Source organism: Anomaloglossus baeobatrachus, chromosome 9 (genome assembly GCF_048569485.1).
Source record: "Anomaloglossus baeobatrachus isolate aAnoBae1 chromosome 9, aAnoBae1.hap1, whole genome shotgun sequence".
NCBI lineage: Eukaryota > Metazoa > Chordata > Amphibia > Anura > Aromobatidae > Anomaloglossus > Anomaloglossus baeobatrachus.
This window is the reverse complement of record NC_134361.1, coordinates 113935124-113956718: the sequence shown is the minus strand read 5'-3', so window position 1 is coordinate 113956718 and position 21595 is coordinate 113935124. Positions and strand designations below refer to the sequence as shown.

At 48.0% G+C, this 21595-nt stretch overlaps 1 protein-coding gene across 1 annotated transcript in view; it reads left to right on the top strand.

The window, feature by feature from the left end:
• The window catches only part of DCX (doublecortin), a 231654-nt gene that overhangs the window by 142328 nt on the left and 67731 nt on the right, over positions 1-21595 (top strand). The window contains exon 5 of the mRNA XM_075323945.1: positions 13680-13802. Coding sequence (XP_075180060.1) covers positions 13680-13802 — 123 coding nt within the window. The remainder of the gene's footprint in view (positions 1-13679; positions 13803-21595) is intronic.

Sequence of the window (21595 nt, the reverse complement as noted above, 5' to 3'; positions counted from 1 at the left end):
CAGTTTTGTTTCTTCAGTAAAAAACACACCCACTGTCTGAAAAACGCATCATAAAATGCATGCGTTTTTGCAGCGTTTCGATGTGTTTTTGGTGTGGGTTTGGTCCAATGATGGGTACGTTTTTGCCCTTGCATTTTTTAAAGGAGAAACAAAATAGGATAGGGTAATTGATAGATGACCAAAAAAGCGCCAGAGGGGTCAAATCAACAATAGGAATCAAAGTGTAGTACACCCTGGCATGGTGATCAAAACACAATCAATTGAAAACACTAATGAAGAACCAAAGCAAAAAGCCAAAAGTAAAATGTAAATTTTATTTGAAATAATTAAAATACAGGGTGCAAAACAGTGATTGAAAAAAGGCAGCACAATAGAGCAGGGGCGAGATAAGGAATGCAGCCACACAGAAGCTGTTACACAACAAAGCTCATATGACACCTAGAGATTGAATAAATAAATCACATGTATGAGTCAATCTCCTAGTGTCATATGAGCTTTGTTGTGTAACAGCTTCTGTGTGGCTGCAGTCTTTATCTCTCCCCCTGCTGTGTTGTGCTGCCTCTTTTTCAATCACTATTTTGCACCTTGTATTTTAATTATTTCAAATAAAAGTTACATTTTATTTTTGGCTATTTGCTTTGGTTCTTCATTAGTGTTTTTAATTGATAAATAGCTAGAATAGATAGAAAAAAATAGAAATAAAACATATAGAATTGATAGAAAGAACATATAGAATAGATATTAAGAAAGAACAGATAAAATAGAAAGAAATTATAGAATAGCTCGATAAAGCAATAGCTAGCATGACCTGCTGTTTTTTTTTTATTATATTCTGGTCAAAAAAATGACAAGTGATTGCCCCCGTTTTTCATATCCAGCACAGGAACAGCAGCAACTGTGGGCTGCAACCCTTAGGTGTCTGTTGTACCTTGGCTGGTTATGAAAAAGTGAAGGGATCCCACGCTTTTTTTTTAAAAAATATTTTCTATTTTTTTTTATTTTTTTTTTTTAATAGGACCAGCCAAGGTGCAGCAGACAACTGGGGGCTCATATTATTAGGGTGGGAAGGGCCATGGTTATTTGGCCCTTTCCAGCCTAACAATACCAGCTCGCAGTCGCCCCAGAAGTGGCGCATCCATTAGATGCGCCAATTCTGGCCCTGGACCCGGCTCTTCCTGTTGCCATGGTGCAGTGGCAATCGGGGTAATAAGGAGTTAATAGCAGCCCATAGCTGCCACTAAGTCCTAGATTAGTGATGGCAGCGTCTATGAGACACCCCCATCACTAATCTGTAAGTGAAAGTAAAACACTAACACTTAAAAAATCCTTTATTTGAAATAGAAAACAAAAAGCACCCTCTTTCACCACTTTATTAACCCCCAAAACACTCCTGCAGGTCCAAAGTAAACCACATGAGGTCTCACGATGCTTCCAGCACGATTAAATCTGACGCTCAAAGCGAGAACCACAGATCATGATTAAGAGTGTGTTATCACTTGAAATGAGTCACTGACATCGGTCATGTTATTATCTTGACTGCAATGTGCTGTATACTTGTGGCAAAAGGAAAATAAAAGAAAAGAAAAATTGATATCCCTGTGTTGAAGCTGGACTTTTTTCTATTTGGATCTTGCTTGAGGCGTGGCAGTACCTTGCCCGGGCTCCAGAGGGTAGCTGAAATTGATCGACGCGGTGAGCTGAACCTGTTTATTTGCAAACAGAACATGACTGCCCGCTGTGAGCTTCACACAGCAACTGTAGTGAGTCGCGCTGTCAGCGGTGATGTCACTCATGTTAGGCGCAGTCACAGCTGGAGTCCTCCACCTGTGACAGCAAATCACTCGAGTGACTGAAGTGAGCCGCTTGATCAACGTGACTTCACTCAGGTTAGTTGCAGCCACAGGGTGTCAGATTGAACTTGGGAGAACCTCTGACGTCACAGCTGTGCCGCACTACCGCAGGTGTCGCGGCAGTGAAGATCATGCAGCTCACTTCAGTCACTCTAGTGATTTGCTGTCACATCTGGAGTCCTCCACCTGTGACCGCAAATCAGGCTGTGATTGAAGTGAGCCGCTTGATCAGCAGTGACGTCACTCAGGTTAGCCACAGACACAGCTGGAGTCTTCCACCTGTGACAGCAAATCACCTTAGTGACTGAAGAGAACCGTGTGATCAGCGGTCACTCAAGTGATTTACAATCACAGCTGGAGTCCTCCACCTGTGACCGCAAATCAGGCTGCTACTGAAGTGAGCCACAGGTGGAGGACTCACCTGAGTGATGTCCCCGCTGATTGCATGGTTCACTTCAGTCACCCTCACAGTTGAACCTCACACCGGGCAGTCATATTCTATGGCGCTCGCTGTGATTGTCAGATGTAGTAGTGCTGGAAGCGAAGTGGGACCTCATGTTGATTACATCAGACCTGGATGGGTGTTTAGGGGATTAAAAAGGTAGTGAAAGAAGGTGCTTTTTTGTCTTATATTTCAAATAAAGGAATTTTGGGGTGTTTGTGTTTATCTACTTTCACTTACAGATTAGTGATGGGGTGTCTCATGGATGTCTGCCATCACTAATCTAGGGCTGCTATTAAATCCATATTATCCTGATTGCCACCACACCAGGGTAATTGGGAAGAGCTGGTAAAGTGTCGGGACTGTCGCATCTCAAACATGCGGCAATTCCGGGTGGCTTCAGGCTGATATTTTTAGGCTGGGGGGCAGCCTAATAACCATACGCCTCCCTAGTCTGAGAATACCAGCCCGCAGCTGTGGGGCTTTATCTTGGCTGGGTATCAAATTTGAGGGGACCGCACGCCTTTTTTTTTTTCTTATTATTATTTATTTATTTTACTGTACGATATTGACCAGCCCACCAGTGTCTGTGATTGGTTGCAGTCAGACTGATGTCATTCAGCGTTGGGGCGCGTCTGACTGCAATCAATCACAGCCACCAGTGAGAGGGGGAAGCAGTGACTATGTATGAGCCTAATGAGCGGCTGGGAAGAAGAATGAGCGGCAGCAGGAGCAGTGTGACAGCCACGCCAGTGATCAGTGAGTATGAAGTGCTTGCTCCTACCTCTTTGCATCGGATTCTCATCCCCATAGACTTTACATGGGGAACAGCATCTGGCCAGATACCGGGGATCAATACCCCACTGACCCTGAGTCAGCGGGGGATTGATCTGCCAGTACTCCAAAACAGGGACAAAACGCAAAATGAATTGACATGCTGCTTCTTTTTTCTTCCACAAAAACTACAGGCAAAAAAGAAGCAACATGCACACAGCCTTTCTGAATTTTCATAGACTTTGCTGGGGAAGGCAATATATGCCGTTTTGGGCAACAAACTGCACCCAAAAATGCGGAAAAAGCACGGCACAAAACTCAGCGTTTGCACAGGGCCTTAAAGGGGTTGTCAAGTCCACCCAAGTTAAAGGGATTGTTTTGATCCTATGACTGATCAGAAAAAAGGAGAAAAGGTACCGTCACACTAAGCAACATCGCTAGCAACATCGCTGCCGAGGCACAACTTGCTAGCAATGTTGCTGTGTGTGACATCCAGCAACAACCTGGCCCCTGCTGTGAGGTCGTTGGTTGTTGCTGAATGTCCTGGACCATTTTTTAGTTGTTGCTCTCCCGCTGTGAAGCACATCGCTGTGTGTGACAGCGACAGAGCAACAACCAAATGTGCAGTGAGCAGGAGCCAGCTTCTGCGGACGCTGGTAACCAATGTAAATATCGGGTAACCAAGAAGCCCTTTCCTTGGTTACCCGATATTTACCTTCGTTACCAGCGTCCGTCGCTCTCAGCTGTCAGTGTCGGCTCCCTGCTCCCTGCACACGTAGCTGGAGTACACATCGGGTAATTAACCCAATGTGTACTGTGGTTAGGAGTGCAGGGAACAGGGAGCCGGCACTGGCAGTGTGAGAGCGGCGGACACTGGTAACGAAGGTAAATATCGGGTAACCAAGGGAAGGGCTTCTTGGTTACCCCATGTTTACCGTGGTTACCAGCGTCTGCAGAAGCCGTCTCCCTGCTGCCTGCACACGTAGCAGAGTACACATCGGGTAATTAACCCGATGTGTACTGTCTAGGTGTGCAGGGAGCCAGCGCTAAGCAGTGTGCGCTGGTAACCAAGGTAAATATCGGGTTGGTTACCCGATATTTACCTTAGTTACCAAGCGCAGCATGCTTCCACGTGTAGCGACGCTCCAGCGATCCCTGCCAGGTCAGGTTGCTGGTGGGATCGCTGGAGCGTCGCTTAGTGTGACATCTCACCAGCGACCTCCTAGCAACTTACCAGCGATCCCTATCAGGTTGTATCGTTGTTGGGATCGCTGGTAAGTTGTTGAGTGTGACTGGGCCTTAAGAGACAGAAATGTGAATCTAGCCTTAGAGAAGCTAAACCCTCAGCAATTTGTTGATTACGGAGACAGCTTTAGTCGAACAAGGGGTTAACAGGGACAACTCTTGTAAATGAATTTATATTCTAATCACAAACAATGAGGGAACGTTTATATGGCGCATCTACTATGGCTTTGAATGATAAGGCCACAATACCTATTGATGTGCTCAAATGTTTTTGCTACAGACTTACCTTAGATGCTGGATAGAAGTGTTCAGCATAGACAGAAGGTCAGGCTCTTGGAGCACCACTAATAATACCTGTTTACCCATCTTAACAGTTTGTCACTCCCAACCATCTTACTATGAAGCAGTCCCTCAAGATGTTTCTTGGGTACCACCATTTCCAAAGAATTCTATACTGTATGTGCAAGCGCCATGTTGTCAATGGGTTAAAATTTCTTGCCTGCTTTATTCAGCTGCTGTACCTACTAGATAACATGACCACATTATCTGTTGCAATCTTCCAGATTCTGCAGAATACCAGTAGAACATGTAAGGGCCATTATAATAAATAATTAAAAGAACTATTATTATTATTATTATTTATAGAGCACCATTGATTCCATGGTGCTGTACAAGAGAAGGGGTTACATACAGAATACATATACAATAGACTGACTAGTACAGAGGAAAGAGAGGAAAGAGACTCTGCCCTTGTGGGCTTACATTCTATAGGATACTGGGGAGGAGACAGTATGTGGGGCAGTGGTGAGGCGGCAGCTCCGGCGGTGGTGAGGCGGCGACTCCGGCGGTGGTGAGATGGCAGCTCCAGCGGTGAGGTCATTGGAGACTATAGGCATTTCTGAACAGATGAGTATTCAAGTTCCGTTTGAAGCTTGCCAGAGTAGCAGATAATCTTATGTGTTGAGGCAGCAAATTCCAGAAAACAGGGGATGCTCGGGAGAAGTCATGGAGGTGGTTGGATAAGGAACGAATGAGTGAGCAGGAGACAAGGAGATCTTGGGAGGACCGGAGATTACGTGTTGGAGTGTAGCGAGAGATCAGTTTGAAGATATACGGAGGAGACAGATAATGGACAGCTTTGTAGGTCAGTGTTCTTAGTTTAATTTAGATACGGTGGAGAATTGGAAGCCAATGGAGGGATTTGCAGATGGGAGAAGTGGGATAGTAGTGAGAAATAAAGTGGATCAGTTAAGGATGCACTTGAGAGGTGCAAAAGTGTTAGGGAGGACAAAGAAGAGGATGTTGCAGTAAACAAGGCGGGAGATGAGAGCAGGAACTAGCATGACTCCGGAATGTCTGACTGAAGGCCTTTGACCTTCACCCAACAGCCCCCTACCCCCTAGGGTTCTTATCTAAAATAAACACAAACACTGCGTGACGTTGGATATAAAGGCCACAGCAGCCCCATTTATTAGTAACAAAAACATAAGCCATGTAACAATACAATTCTTCATTGAAGAACCCCCGAAAAAGGAGGGGGGGGTACCTGAAGGTTAACCAAAATGTTCCTTGCAACATCAGCCCATCTCCTGACCCTCAGCCGCAACACACCGACTCGAGAGCCCAAGCCAGATGTTGCCCACACTATGTCCCGCTGAGACTCAACCCAGCAAGGACCCGTTTACCAAACAATTGCACCGCTAGAGGTAACCCGCTCCGGCACTGGGTTCCGTCCTATCCTCTGTGCAAACCCCCACCTTCAGACACCCCCCTCCTTTCCGCCGCTGCGACAAATACGATCTTCCTCCTTTTCTTCGTCGGTGTCGAATCCACAATCAGGGCGGGCGGGCGGGAACGATTACAGTCACTGTCCAGGTAGGAATGGCCCACCCCCCCTCTGACCTGCCCTATATACGACCCCCTATAGCACCACCCCCTGACCAATCACACTGACCCCTGATCCTGGCTGCCCCTTAGCACCACCCCCAAATTTCGCGCCCAAACTGAATTCTCCATTAACCCCTTATTAACCCTATGGCCTGGCATCCCTCCTAGTCATGTAGCCCTCCCTTGAGCCCCTTCGGGGCAGCAGTCCGGGCTCTTCCTTGACTCCGGAATGTCTGACTGAAGGCCTTTGACCTTCACCCAACAGCCCCCTACCCCCTAGGGTTCTTATCTAAAATAAACACAAACACTGCGTGACGTTGGAAATAAAGGCCACAGCAGCCCCATTTATTAGTAACAAAAACATAAGCCATGTAACAATACAATTCTTCATTGAAGAACCCCCGAAAAAGGAGGGGGGGGGGTACCTGAAGGTTAACCAAAATGTTCCTTGCAACATCAGCCCATCTCCTGACCCTCAGCCGCAACACACCGACTCGAGAGCCCAAGCCAGATGTTGCCCACACTATGTCCCGCTGAGACTCAACCCAGCAAGGACCCGTTTACCAAACAATTGCACCGCTAGAGGTAACCCGCTCCGGCACTGGGTTCCGTCCTCTCCTCTGTGCAAACCCCCACCTTCAGACACCCCCCTCCTTTCCGCCACCGCGAGTGCGCATGACCCCTTGTGCGCGCGAGTCCTCCCACACCAACAAAGCCTTCTCAACCCCCTCCATCAGCCCTAAGGCCCAAATATCATTTCCCACCGAATTTAAATGGACCCCGTCCCGGCGCAACAAGTCGGCGGACGCCGCTTCCAACTCCGGGTGCCGAACAGAGACACCCCCGACCCGGGAAATGAAACGTCCAATCTCCCGATTCACTTTGCTTCGCGCCCTGTTTACTGCCTCCACCGACCTGGCGTGCCGCCATGCAAGCCGCGCAACCATATTAGACCAGACAATTATTAAACCCGGGTGGGAAGACAGGAGCCGCAGGCAGTCACACTTTATATCTTGTATCAGGTCCCTGGAAGCCCGGAGACCCAGGTCATTCCCACCCGCGTGTAGTACTACCACGTCCGGTGCTCTGTCCAACTGTGAATGGTGGCGCCAGGTAGGCAACACCTCACTCCACAGCATGCCCCTGACCCCGATCCATCGCACTGTCGCCTTTTCCCTGGGGACCCCCAACTGACGGCCGTCCGGTCGTATTCCCGCATGAAACGCCCCCAATACACGTATGAGTGGCCGAGCACCCACACCAACAAAGGTAAACCTACAAAACAAAAGGTGACAACACGGGGGGGGGGAAGGGGGGGGCACGTGGAAGAAAAGGGGGTAATGAATACCAAACAATTACCTCCCCCGACCCCCCCCCCCCCCCCACCAATATCTCACAACAAGTTCGGCCGGACGTAAGATCGAAACCTGGCCGAGTCCCATCGTCCAATCTTACGGAGAGCCTGCGCGCCCAGGCCCCAACGAGCCGCCTGAGTCGCAGCCCCAATCCGAAAGGAATGTGACGCGAACTCAGCCTCGTTGAGACCGCAACACTGCAGGCACCTCCGAAAGATACAGACAAATTGGTAACTGGACAAGGCTGACCCGTCCTGGTGGGACAAAAGGGACCCCGGGCGAGTTCCCCTCACTTCTAAAAACGGCGACAGCCATCTAACAGGGCATTCCGCTAAACCAGGTACACCCCATAGTTCCACCATCCGACCTCTACCCAGCTGGTCTGTCTTTGACCGTCTCAAGCAACACCGTACCACATCCATACCGCATTCCACGTCCTCCAACAACAAACCTCCGTGACTCCTCGTGTTTCTGCTCACCAATTCACTAATTCTAAACGCCCCAAAGAAGGCCAAAACAAAAGCGGTCCCAAACAACTGGCATTCATACTCCGAACAGCACACCCGAGGCAAAACCGACAACAGCTTGCCCAGCAGCTCAAAAGATACCGGGTGCCGAAGGTCTCGGCGCGCCCCCGCCCTACGGTAACCCTTCAGCGCCTGGCGCACCCAGAAATCCTTCGTGACATCCTTCCAGCCCAGTAACCTGAAAAAGAAAGCAATGCCCGCCAGCCTACCCGCCACAGCCGACCACGAAAGGCCTTCTTCCTTAGCCCTGCCCATCATGAACAAAACTAAATAAACTCTGTCACCTTCAGGTACATCACCTCCCACCTCATCAACCAACTCGAGCCAACGGTCCCACGCTGAATTATAGCTGCGCCACGTACTGGGTGCCACCGAATGTCTGATCAATTCCCAGGCCGGCTGCAAACCAGGTCCCACAACCAGACGGGCCACACGGTCTCCTGCTGCTCCGCGTCCGGCGCCAGCATTCGAAAGCGGTCCCACTGGAAGCGAGATAAAGCATCAGCCACGGAATTCAGCACCCCCGGCACATGTACAGCGCAGACCCACAAGTTCAACTCCAGACATTTCAACACCAAATGACGCAAGAGATCCACCACCGGGGGGGAATCATCTGTCAACTTGTTAACACACTGAACGACCCCCAGGTTGTCACACATGAAACGCACCTTCCTGTCTTTCAAATCCTGTCCCCAAACCTCTATGGCCACGACAATAGGAAAAAGTTCCAACAGGGCCAAATTCCTAGTCAGACCGCAAACCCGCCACGAATCAGGCCACCTGCCGACACACCATCTCCCCCCAAAATATGCGCCAAAACCACTGGATCCCGCCGCGTCCGTATAAAGTACCAACTCCTCATTTGACACCACCTCCCGAAGCCACAATGACCGTCCATTATACAGCTGCAAAAACGGGACCACACTCTCAGGTCCGCCTTGTGCTCCACCTTCAAACGCACAAAATTCAAAGGGTGCAGCACACCGGTAGTGGCTTGAGCCAAGCGACGGGAAAAAACCTCTTCCCATCGGCAAAATCCGACACGCAAAATTCAACTTTCCCAACAGGGACTGCAAGTCCCGTAAACGAATCTTCTTGGCCTCAATGGCCCCTTGAACGCAACGCCTCAAATCCGCCAGCTTGTCCTCCGGCAAGCGGCACTCCATGGCAACTGTATCCAGCTCGATACCCAGGAATTTTAAAACAGTAATCGGACCCTCCGTTTTTTCAGGCGCCAACGGAACGCCAAAGCGGCGAGCAACCTGCTCCACTGTCCGAAGCAAAAGGGAACACTGCGAGGAGCCAGCAGGTCCCATGCACAAAAAGTCGTCCAAGTAATGCAACACTGAATCTAGACCCGCCTCCTCCTTAATTACCCATTCCAAAAAACAACTAAACTTCTCAAAATAGGAACATGAAATTGAACAGCCCATAGGCAAACAACAATCTACATAAAACTTGTCCTCCCACCAACACCCCAACAGGTGAAAACTGTCCGGGTGCACCGGCAACAAGCGGAAGGCCGCTTCTATATCCGTTTTCGCCAAAAGCGAACCACAACCCAACTTCCTTAACCATTCCACCGCCTTATCAAAACGGACATACGATACTGAAACCAGCTCAGGATCAATACCGTCGTTCACCGACCTGCCAGTAGGATAGGACAAATGGTGGATAAGCCGAAACTTGTTAGGTTCCTTTTTCGGGACCAACCCCAACGGGGACACAACCAAGTCCGGCAATGGAGGGGCATCAAAAGGCCCCGCCATCCGTCCTAGTTCCACCTCCTTCTGTAACTTATCCGCAACAATCTCACCATGTAGGCGAGTCGACTGTAAATTTTTCAAACGAATCTCTCCCGTCTCAACCACTGACGGTATCTTGAAACCAAAACTAAAACCTTCACTCAACAATTCCGCCGACACCCGATCCGGGTATCTACTTAGAAACGGCGCCATCCGATCTACCCTCACCGGGGTCCTCCCTTTTTGACGAAGACTCAGCGGCCTTCCCTTTTCCCTTCCGGAAGCACTTGAGATGACTGTGGGCGCCACCACAGCCCGAACACTCATGCTTGAATCGGCAGGAGGAACCAAATCGGCATTCCTTTTCATTAAACTGCCAGCAAACGCCCTTTTTGGTCCCCGGCGAGGTGCCAAATGATCCCCCGCCGGTACCCCCTGGAAAGGACTGCGATGCCGACTTTGGCGCAGCCATCAGCCGCATCCATAGACTAATTTCTTTGTGGTCCCACCGTAAACTGGGTCTGACCGCTTTCCTCTGGCGAAACTGCTCGTCATACCGTAGCCAAGCAGTCCCCCCGTAGGTCCTATACGCTTCACAAATAGAATCCAGATAGCAAAAAAGCGCCGAACAGTTATCCGGAGCCTTTTCCCCCACCACACTGGCCAGTATCACAAAGGCCTGCAACCAGTTCTGAAAAGTGCGAGGAATAAGGCGATAACGCCGCCGTTCTTCCTCGTCCTTTTTGCTCTCATCCGGTTTAACCCGATCCAGATTAAACTTTTCCAACGGAAGCAATGAGAATATTTCAACATATTCATCCTTCCATATTTTCTCCCTGGTCTCCTGCTTCAGATGCGCCCCCAATGGTCCATCGAAGCAGACATACACTTCCCCTCTCGCCTTGTCATCTAATCAAACAATGTCCACTGCAGCCGCAGCTGCGGCAGCGGGAGCCGCAGCTGCGGCCGCGGGAGCCGCCACCACCGGCTCACCACCCACATTGCCACTAGCAACCCCTCCAGCCGCAGGAGTCACAACATCCTGCCCTGTCGCCCCTTGCCACACCATGCTAGGGCCCCCCACAGGGGCAAACAAACCCCTGACCAACCTCAACAACTCGGATGCCACACTGCCGTCACCCGTCACCGCATTCATGACCTGCCCACCACTCGGGCCACCAAGCAAACCACCCGTACCACCAACCACATTCACGCCCTGCACGCCATCCATAACACCAGACACACTATCCATAGCCAAACCAGGTGTACTAGAAATAGGAAAAACCGTGGTCTTACCAGGCTGACTCCGAGAAGATCCCGAAACAGCCGTCACATGTCCTCCGCGTCGCACTCCAGCCGTTTCGCCGACCTCCACGATATGGTCCCCGGTGTCGTCCTCCGCGACGTCCTCCTCCACGGTGGCCTCATCCTCCTCACTGGACCCAGGCCCAGGGAGCCCGCCGTCCGGCAGACTCGACCTTAGGCCCCGTCCGCCCGCAGCACCATCCATCCTCCGCGCCGTCCGCGACGATCCAGACGCTGGCGCCGCCGTGTAATCACCGCCTGGGGCATGCCGTCCGGCATCCCCGCGCGCTCCAGCTGACCCCGACGCCGTCCCGTCGCTGTCCATCCTCTGTGACCCAAGGCCGGGCCCCGCAGATCCGGGCCGTCTCCGTACGGAATCCCCCGCCGGCACTGGGACCCTATGCTCCTGCATAGGCCCCGCTCTGTTCCTGGCCTGTACTGCCGCTGCCACTGCGGCCTCATCCGTGCCCTGCGCTCCCACTGGCCCACGCAACCCAGCTGGCCCCCGTGACCTCGCTGGCACATGCGACCCCGCCGGCCCACGCGACCCCGCCGACCCCCGCGACCGCGCCGGCCCACGCGACCGCGGCGGGTCAGGTGACCACGCCGGGTCAGGCAAGCCTGCCGGATCGCGGGGACACGCCGGGCCGGGTGAGTACGAGGGGTCACGTGACCGCGCCAGGTCAGGTGACCGCGCCAGGTCAGGTGACCGCGCCGCCCCACGTGACCGCGCCACCCCACGTGACCGCGCCGCCCCACGTGACCGCGCCGCCCCACGTGACCGCGCCGGCCCACACGACAGCGGCGGGTCAGGTGAGCGCGCCGGGCCAGGTGAGCCCGCCGGATCACAAGGGGACGCCGGGCCAGGCGAGCGCAGCGGGTCACGTGACCGCGCCGGGTCAGGTGACCGCGCCGGGTCAGGTGACCGCGCCGGGTCACGCGGCCGCGACGCGCGCGTCACTGCCGTGCGCCGCGAACCGGAAGAGGAGGGGAGGCCGGCCATGTCGCTCACCGCCCCGAAGCCTTGGTGCCCGCGGCCCGACTTCCGGCCGGGGCCTCGCGACGTCCCGGCTCCCGGATCCACCGCCGCACGTCCACTTGGGCTCCGTCTCCGCTGCCGGCTCCTCGGCGTCATCTCAGGGCTGAGGCGCTCCGGAGGCCGCGCTCTTCGCTGCCGCTTCGGAGGCAGGGGGGTCCCATCTTCTTCACCGTCGCCGGACCATCGCTGCAGCTGTTCGTCCATCCACCGCTGTCCACGCTGCTCCGCCATCCTCTTCATCTGTGCCATGAAGTCCTCCATCTTCGGGATCCAGCCACAACGATTACAGTCACTGTCCAGGTAGGAATGGCCCACCCCCCCTCTGACCTGCCCTATATACGACCCCCTATAGCACCACCCCCTGACCAATCACACTGACCCCTGATCCTGGCTGCCCCTTAGCACCACCCCCAAATTTCGCGCCCAAACTGAATTCTCCATTAACCCCTTATTAACCCTATGGCCTGGCATCCCTCCTAGTCATGTAGCCCTCCCTTGAGCCCCTTCGGGGCAGCAGTCCGGGCTCTTCCTTTTTCGTAGATTGAGAATTGAGGAAAGGACGGATTCTGGAAATATTTTTTAGTTAAAGACAGCAGGAGGTGGTGAGAGATTTGATGTATGGTATAAAGGACAAGGCAGAGTTGAGCGTTACTCTGAGGCAGTGGACTTCGGGTACTGGGGAGAATGTGAGGTTATTTATTATAATAGCTAGATCAGGTAGAGAACATAGGTGAGATGGAGGAAAGATGATTAGTTCAGTGTTGGCCACATTGAGCTTTAGGAAGCGAGAGCAGAAGGAGGATATTAGCTTCTTCTATTATTATAAACATGAGTATACTGTATACTCTACACACAGATTACATTTCTTGTGATTACCGTACTTGTATATATTTCTGGTCCAGCATTTCGGAAGGACTCTCCTAAGCTCAGCTGGACAGGCGGTGGCAGGTTTGCCGACCTCCTTAGTCAGCAATTCTTTTGTAGAAAACCTAATTTGACAGTTTTCTCTCCTTCCAGCAAATCTTACAAGAACTCTTGTTTGCTATGTTTTTTTTGACAAATATGCAGCAAAGCATATCACAGCTTTAGGGGAAGCCTGCTGACATGTTGCTGATTTCTTTGCGGTTGTATTATCTCATTTCTGCACTTGTGTGAAAACCTGGCATTGTGTGGATTTTTATAAATTCCGCCTGACCTCACAACAAACTCCACGGCTGGAAATCGAGGAGCTAGCTCATTTTGTTGTCTGGCACATTCAGGGCCTGAGGGGGAATACATTGGAATGTATTTATTTTCGTTCTTACTATAAATGAGGTGTTAGTACGAGACTCAATAATTGTTCCTGTTGCAATTTTTATTGTGTTTTGTATTTTTTTTGCTTTTGCATCAATTAATTTTTACTGTAAACTACTACTGTTCTACTATAAATGTTCCTGTGAATGCCATATTCACATGGATTAACAACCTCTTACATTATATTCCAGTCATATTCTCCATTTTCACATTTCAGAATGTCGTGTGATGAAAGGAACCCCACCACCACAGACTGCACCAAAATCTGGTTCTGGTGCTCTTAAAAGTTCTGCCAAGAGCCCGGCACCAACACGTCGCAGCAAATCTCCTGCTGACTCAGGTGGGGAACAGTTCTGATGGCAAGATATGGAAAATATTTCCTTCTAAAATTAAAGAAAAGAAGATTATATGTATGAAGTCTTAATACATGATATAAAACTCTTAATACTGTGTATCAGAAGTTATTTTGGACAATTGTTGGTTTAACCAATAATGGCTACCTCTGTAAAGTCTAGAAGGGTTATCAATCACACAATTTCCTATTGACCCTTATTGGCATATATATCTTTATTGCATAGCTGTAAACTCCATGACTGAAAAGCGTTATTGAGTGTATATCCACAGATTTGTTGTATTTGTTGAAGAAATTTATGCTATTGATTTTTTTTTTATCATTTATCTAAATGAGGGTTTTTTTTCTGTAGAATGTGCAGAAATTTCTGCAAACAACATTCGCAGATCCTTGTGAGACTAGTTTGCCATGTGTGAAAATACTGGGGAAAAAGACTGCTTTACATTGAATTTTAGAAGAGCAACACTTACAAAATGAATCAGCATTAAGCAATGATGCACACACAGTTGTTTTGTAGTTTTAGCCAACTTCATATAACTACATAACTGTTAAAGAAAATCTGTCAGCAGGTTTTTTCTATATAATCTGAGAACAGCATGCTGTAGAGGTTAAGACACAGAATTCCAGGATGTGTCTCTTATCACAATGTGTACTGTTTACTTATATTCAACGTTTTATCACTAGTCTATTATGACTGCTGTGACTAGCTGGCACTGTATCCAACCATGCCCCCTCTTGTGATAAACAGCTCAGTCACTAGACTATGTACATACAGAGCTTGATGTGGGCAGGGTTAGCTTTCTAAGCTCTGCTTCATACTACAGCTAAGTACTCTGATTTTGTCACAACTGCTACACCCAGTAAACTAATAGGGATGAGCAAATACTACCATACTCGGGTGCTCAGTACTTGTAATAACCAGTTAGATGCTCGGATGGGCACAACTCGAGAACCCGACTATAATGGACGTCAATGGAGGACTCAAACATCTTTTCGAAAAATGCTTGAGTGCCCCATTACCTTCCATTATACTCGTGTACTCTACTCACGCCTATCTGAGCACCCAACTGCTCGTAACGAATACTGAGCACCTGAACATGGTAGGGCTCTCTCATCACTATAAACTAAGCTATACATCTTACATCTTAGATTCAGGGTCTCTTCCTGCATTACACTGCTCTTAGATGAGGCAGCAAAAACATGATGACAGATTCCCTTTAATGACAAATGAAATTCAAATATACGTCCCTCCCTGCAATAGTATCTTATTTGGGGCCATATTAGTAGTATTTTGATTTGCCATAAATGTACAATGACTGATGCAGTATGGGGGACAAACCATCTTTTCAGAAATTACCTAGAAGTATGGACTAACAAAAACTGGTCAAAAATTTAAAACATGGCCGACTTCTTTCCAAAATGTTCCTTTTGATCAACTTTAGACTAATTGTGTGGCCTTATGTGGTATATGTAGCTGTTCATGTTCATTGCTCAACTGCCCATCGACCAATCTAGCTGTCTGCCGTTCACAATCAGATTGATCACTAGGATGTAGTCATCTTTGATGTAGTAATATAAGGGATTTAAAAAGGATTATGCACTTTAAACAATCCTGATTTTATATGTTTTCACTAAGGTCTCATTCAAATGTCCATTATCCTCATGCATTTTACCACCATGTTCGCGAATAGAACTTTGGCTGAATACAGTCTATGACCATGTTGATATATCTATTTATCTGGGGTTTTTTTGTGTGGAAGTCAGGTTTTTTTTAATCAAATTTGCAGATCAAATTGGAACAAATCAGCTGAATTGGTTTGTGAAAAAAAGATAGCAATCAGATGCCATCCATGTGTTGTAAAAGTATTGTTGATACAGAGGTTTTTCAAAGCTTCCGCTAATTTTTTTAATTTGGAAAAAAAAACTGACTAAGGCTAGGTTCACACTTCCGTTAAATTGTATCAGTCACAATCCGCTGCTCTGGTAAACAACGGAATCCGTTTGGCGGATTCCGTTGTTCCCATAGACTAGTATGAGCGGCGGATTGTGACTGATGATGCTGCGTTGCACCCTCCGCCCGACTGATCAGTCGTGGAATGACTGACTGCCGGGCAGGAGGAACGCAGCATGTAACGTTTGTTGAGTAGCGCGATCCATAGGATTTCGCTGCGCATGCGCTCTCTGGCTCCCTGCACACGTTACCAGGATACACATCGGGTTACTAAGCAATGCGCTTTGGTTAGTTACCCGATATTTACACTGGTTACATGTGCAGGGAGCCAGCGCTAAGCGGTGTATGCTGGTAACCAAGATAAATATCGGGTAACCAAGGAAAGTGCTTTGCTTATACCCGATATTTACCCTGGCTGTGCAGGGAGCCTGACACTTCCTCGCTCGGCTCCGCCCCCTACCGCACTCAGCATGTATACACACACACCCACCTACACACACACACACACACACACTCACCTGTCCCCAGCCCTGCAGTCCCCGCGGCACTGACGTCCTCAGCGCCACGGCCCCGCTCGGCTCCACCCACCCCAAACTCCCCTCCCCGCACACAATGGGGTCTGACAAAGAATTCTGTCCTTTGTCATCCGTTGTACAGCGCATCAGTCACATGTGTCAAGCGACGCATGTGACTGATGCAAAACAACGGAAATGTGAACTTAGCCTAAGGCTATGTTCGCACTGTACATTTTTTATGCTGTTTGTGACACAACTCTGCATGTTTTTCTTCATGCCTGCAAAGTCAAAGACAATTCTGAAGTGCTGTGCACACGTTGCTTATTTTTTTTACTTGCAGACTTGGTGCAGAAAATAATCTGCAGCATGTAAATTGTTGGTGTTTTTCCTGCATTTTGTAGCCCTTCCATCCATTGACTTCATACAAAAAAAACGCATGGCACAAAAACGCACAAAAAACCACTTGCGTTTCTAGGTGCATTTTTTGGTGTGTTATTCTGCCAAAACGTGCAGATTTCATGCAGAAAATCTCTGCACCAAATCTGCAGTGTGCACACATACCCTAAGGCTATGTGCCCACGCTACAGGATTTACCGCGGATTTGCCGCGGATTTTGCCGCGGATTTACCGCGGATTTGCCGAAAATCTGCAGCAGCAGCACTTCCAAGCCATTTCAATGGCATTTTGGAAATGCTGTGCCTATGCTGCGGATTTTTCCGCGGCGGATTTGCCGCGGATTTTGATCCGGAAAAATCTGCAGCATGTCAATTGTTTGGTGCAGATTTTGTGCGGATTTTTGGTTTTGAATGGGGGAAAAAAAAAATGAAATCCGCGGCAAATCCGCGGTAAATCCGCGGTAAATTCGCGGCAAATCCGCGGGTGCGGATTTGCCGCGGAAGTCGCGGATTTTCAGGCAAAAAAATCCGCAGGGACATTCTAGCGTGGGCACATAGCCTAAGGGTACAGTTCCACTTGCACAGAGATTCTGATGCGAGAGCATTGGAAGCAATATGCCAATGACCCTCTGCTGCGAGCATCAGCCGAAGGTCATGCGACTATGAGGGGATCGGATGGATGGGAGCGGTCGGATGACGTCCAATGTTTACCACGCACCCATAGACGTATATGGTAGTGCGTGAGTCGAGAATAACTGCCAAATGTAGCATGCTGCGATTCATTGCTCATGCCATTATGGCATGAGAAATCAATTGCAGATGGACAGTGCCCCATAGTTTTGCACTGGTGCGAGTACAGTCCGATGTTTTATCAGATTGCACTCGTCCGTGCAAAACACAAGTGGAACCGTATCCTAATGGTCATAAACTGACACACAAACCAAAAATGTACCAGAACACAGGAAAAAAAGCTTTTCATGCATAAGAAAAAAAAGGATGTCTGACTGAGACCCAACAAAGGCATCCCCTGCGTAAATCTGGAATTAGAGGAAGCAGCAACTAAGTATTAATTCCTTTTGGCAACAATACCGATGCGTATTTGTGTAAAGCCGTGGAGGCGGTTTTGACTAGGCACCTTCCACAAGTACTATTAGGTTAAGTTCCCACAATGAGTATTTGCTGTGTTTTTGACATTACAGATTTTTTTTGTATCATTTTGGCAACAACTAGTAACATTAGGTTGATTGTGGGTTTTTGTTTCGTGCGTTTTTATTGTATTTATTAAGCTGTTTTTGTTTCTTTTTGGTTTGTTTGGTTTTACAAGTAAACTGCTTTGTCTTTGATACTTCCCGTTACTTAGCTTTGCTAATGATAACGTCCTGTGTGGAATACTTGTGTTCTTATTGTGTTTTTGAAGCGTAATAAAAATGCTTTGCATTTTTTTATCTGCGGATTTTCCTTATGTTATTCAAGCCTATGGGACAAATCCGCAAATAAAACACATAATTACCGCAACAAAAATTGAGATGCTGCAGATTTCGAAACCACACATCAGTATCCACAGCATAAGGCTATGTCCGCACTTTGCGTTTTTACCTGCGTTTCAGCTGCGTTTTGGACTGCAGCGTTTTCATGCCAAAATGCATGCGTTTTGATTTTCCAGCAAAGTCTATGGGAAATGGGGATTTCTTGTGCGCACTTTGCTTTTCAAAACGCTGCGTTTAATTTGCATAATTTTGTGAAAAAACTCAGCGTACAAAGAAGCAACATGTCAATTGTTTTTGCCATTTGGGCTGCGTTTTGCTAACATTGAAGTCAATGAGAAGTAGCAAAAAGTAAGCAACATCAAAATTTCAGCGTTTTACATGCAATTTAGGTGCAGAAAACATGCGTTTTGGACTACAAAAACGCATGCATTTATGACATCAAAATAATGGAATGATATGTCCCTTTACACACACATAGTCCGACAATTAAATTAATAAAAAATATAAATTTGTTATTTTAGCCATAAATAGTATAAAACTGCTATAATTAATTAATTATGTTAAATATTACTCTTTTCGTTTTAATATAAATAATTATATTTTTTTTCTTTTTTTTTTTCTTTTTTCATAGTGTTTGTATGTTTAAACTTTATTTAGCAGTGTCTTTATATTCAAAACGCATCTGAGTTTAAGCAATGGAAAATCATGTTAAAGCGCTAAAAACGCGGCAAAAACGCGATAAATACGCACGCGTTTTTATCGCGTTTCTGTGGCCAAAAGCAACTTTGGCAAAAGCAATTTCTGCCAGAGGATGCGTGTAGAACTGCAACTACCTCGACGCAAAGTGCGCACATAGCCTAAGGCCACATTCACACGTTGAGTATTTGGTGAGATTTTTTACATCAGTATTTGTAGCCAAAACCAGGAGTAGGTGATAAATACAGTAGTGGTGCCCGGGTTTCTATTATACTCTTTCCCTAATTGTTCCATTCCTTGTTTTGGACTTAGAAATATTGAGGTAAAAAGTGCACCAAAAACGTAATGTGTGAACATGACCTAAGAAAAAAAAACCAACAGTGGGCACGAGCTTTCTATAACTTCCATCCACTTTGCTGAAACTATAAGTGGTTGCGTTGTTTAGCACAAAAGAATACGCAGCGTTAAATACTCATCATGGGAACTTTTCATGATCCTTCTATATGAAATGAAAGCAGATCCTAAAATCAACATCTTATTTTTTGAAATTTAGATCAGGACTGTGACAACCACGTTTCCAGTCATGGTGCTACCGTTATCAGATAAAGGATTACTCAAATCGTAAATCTAAAAGACAATGGGCCTCAGTTAATAAAACTGTCTTGCAGAAAAACTGTCTGTTTCCCATAGCAACCAATCACAGTGCAGCTTTCATTTCACCAGAGCACTTTTAGAAGTGAAAGCTGAGTGCTGATTGGTTGCCATGGGCAATAAAGCCAGTATTCACCTGAATGTCTTCCTGAGATGAAGGCACATTGAATAACATTAACTACGATACTGACATATGTTTATTATTGTCATGTGTCTGCTAATAAATTATATTGAAATACTATGTCCCAAGAATGATCTCAAGAATATAATAAATTATATAAATCTACAACAACCCGGTGTGTGGTTAGGTGGGACACCACCGCTGCTGTTATGGGGCACCCAGGGGAGATGTTGTGTAACAAGTTATTAACCCCTCCGTGGGCAGGGATGGTGGCCCCGGGACCCAGTGGCTTGGTGCAGGGGATGGTGGCCGCAGGGGGTGCTAGTGTACTCACTGTTAGTAAACACACAAGTCTCTGGTAAACCAAGATGATGGTGGCCGGTGCCGCGGCCGGTTGCGTTCGGGTCCCCAACCCGGCTGGTGGTCTCTATCCTTTTCCTGCACTGCTGTGTGTAAGGTGGACTTTCTTAGTGTGAAACTCAGGAGTCCGCTCCCGGCTGGATGTGGCCTAAGGAGCCGTGCCCACAGACGCTGGCCCGTGGGATCTATGGGCCCTGGTGGTAACCTCTTATCCCTAATCGGTTGGCTGTTGTCTTCTATGAGGGACTTTGGGTGGGACAGGACCTCTAGTCCTGGCCTCAATTGGTTAATTAACTAGTTCCACTTGGTTCTGGTCCTGGCTTCAGGGTCCGAGTACCCCCCTTTGTGCTCCGGTTTCTGGGTCGGTTCCCCGTGTCGGTACCGGCTGGCTACAACCCTGTCCCGGTCCACCTCGGTTCTGCCGAGCCGTCTTCCCGTCTCCTGCTGACGGCGACCACCGTCTGCCACCTAGCCAGTGGCATCAGTCTTCTTGTTGCTATTTTTGATATTTATTAGTGTAGGGACCCGCAAGCGTGAGGATCCGTGATGAGGATTGTGGGCTTACGTACATTGGCCAATTTACAAACTAATACCTCACATATATTTTATATGTATTTTTTGCACTTTGATTATGCGGGGTGCAGCCGGGCCTCTTAATACGGCCGTGCATAGTGGAATTTCTGTCCCTTACGTGCTGCAGTGAGTAGTGTCTGAGTAACCCGCCTAATCTAATAGTAAGGGCGTGGTAATAGGTTGCTGGCTGGACACCATGCGCATACAAGTGTGAACAGTGCCCTATGCGCGCCACTAGTGTGCAATTTACCTTGCACCTGTGAAGTGTCCATCATGTTGAGAGGCTTCTCTGGATCCTGTTTGTGCATTAGATGTATTGGCCTGGGCTAACTGGACTGGTTGCCCTTTTTTGCTGTGAGTACATTTTATAATACATTTTTGGGGGAGTTTTTATCTCCTCTTCTTGTTGCTATTAGGGAATAGGACAGGGACAATATCTCTCCCCTCTCCCCCTCCTCACTTTTTATTTCAGGTGTTTATGTATGTATGTGATTTTGACCTCAATAAAATAATTATTTTTTATAAAAAGTAGTGAAGACTATAGGTTTGAGCTAATATCTACTTTATATGATCATAATCGGTATACAACTGACTACCAGGTTTTGCCAGGGCGTCACAGATGGACACAGAAGAATACCTCAGCAGTTTCTTCCACCAGGCTGGTCAAAGTAGAAATTATTCTAACAGTAGCAAGGTCTGCTGGGAAAGCTCCAGTATTTAACCTAAATGCGTGTGGGCCCAAAGCAACAACAGCTGACCTGCCCTGCTCAGCATTACTGACAACAAAACCTTAAATTAACTCATGGAACGCTAAAGGAAAGGAAACCTTGTTTAAATGAGGAGTCTAGATGGAGATTGGAGGCTCCAGTCCTAAGGCTGTCACTAGTCTCAAAACAGCAGGGAGACGACCGTGACTTTGTGCAAGATCAGTATATGGGCCCTTTTCAGTCCAATAACTCATCAAAATTCACAATTCCACCTGTTTTGGAAGTAAAAAAGGGCCCCCAACCTGTTGGGCACCTGTGCGGCTGC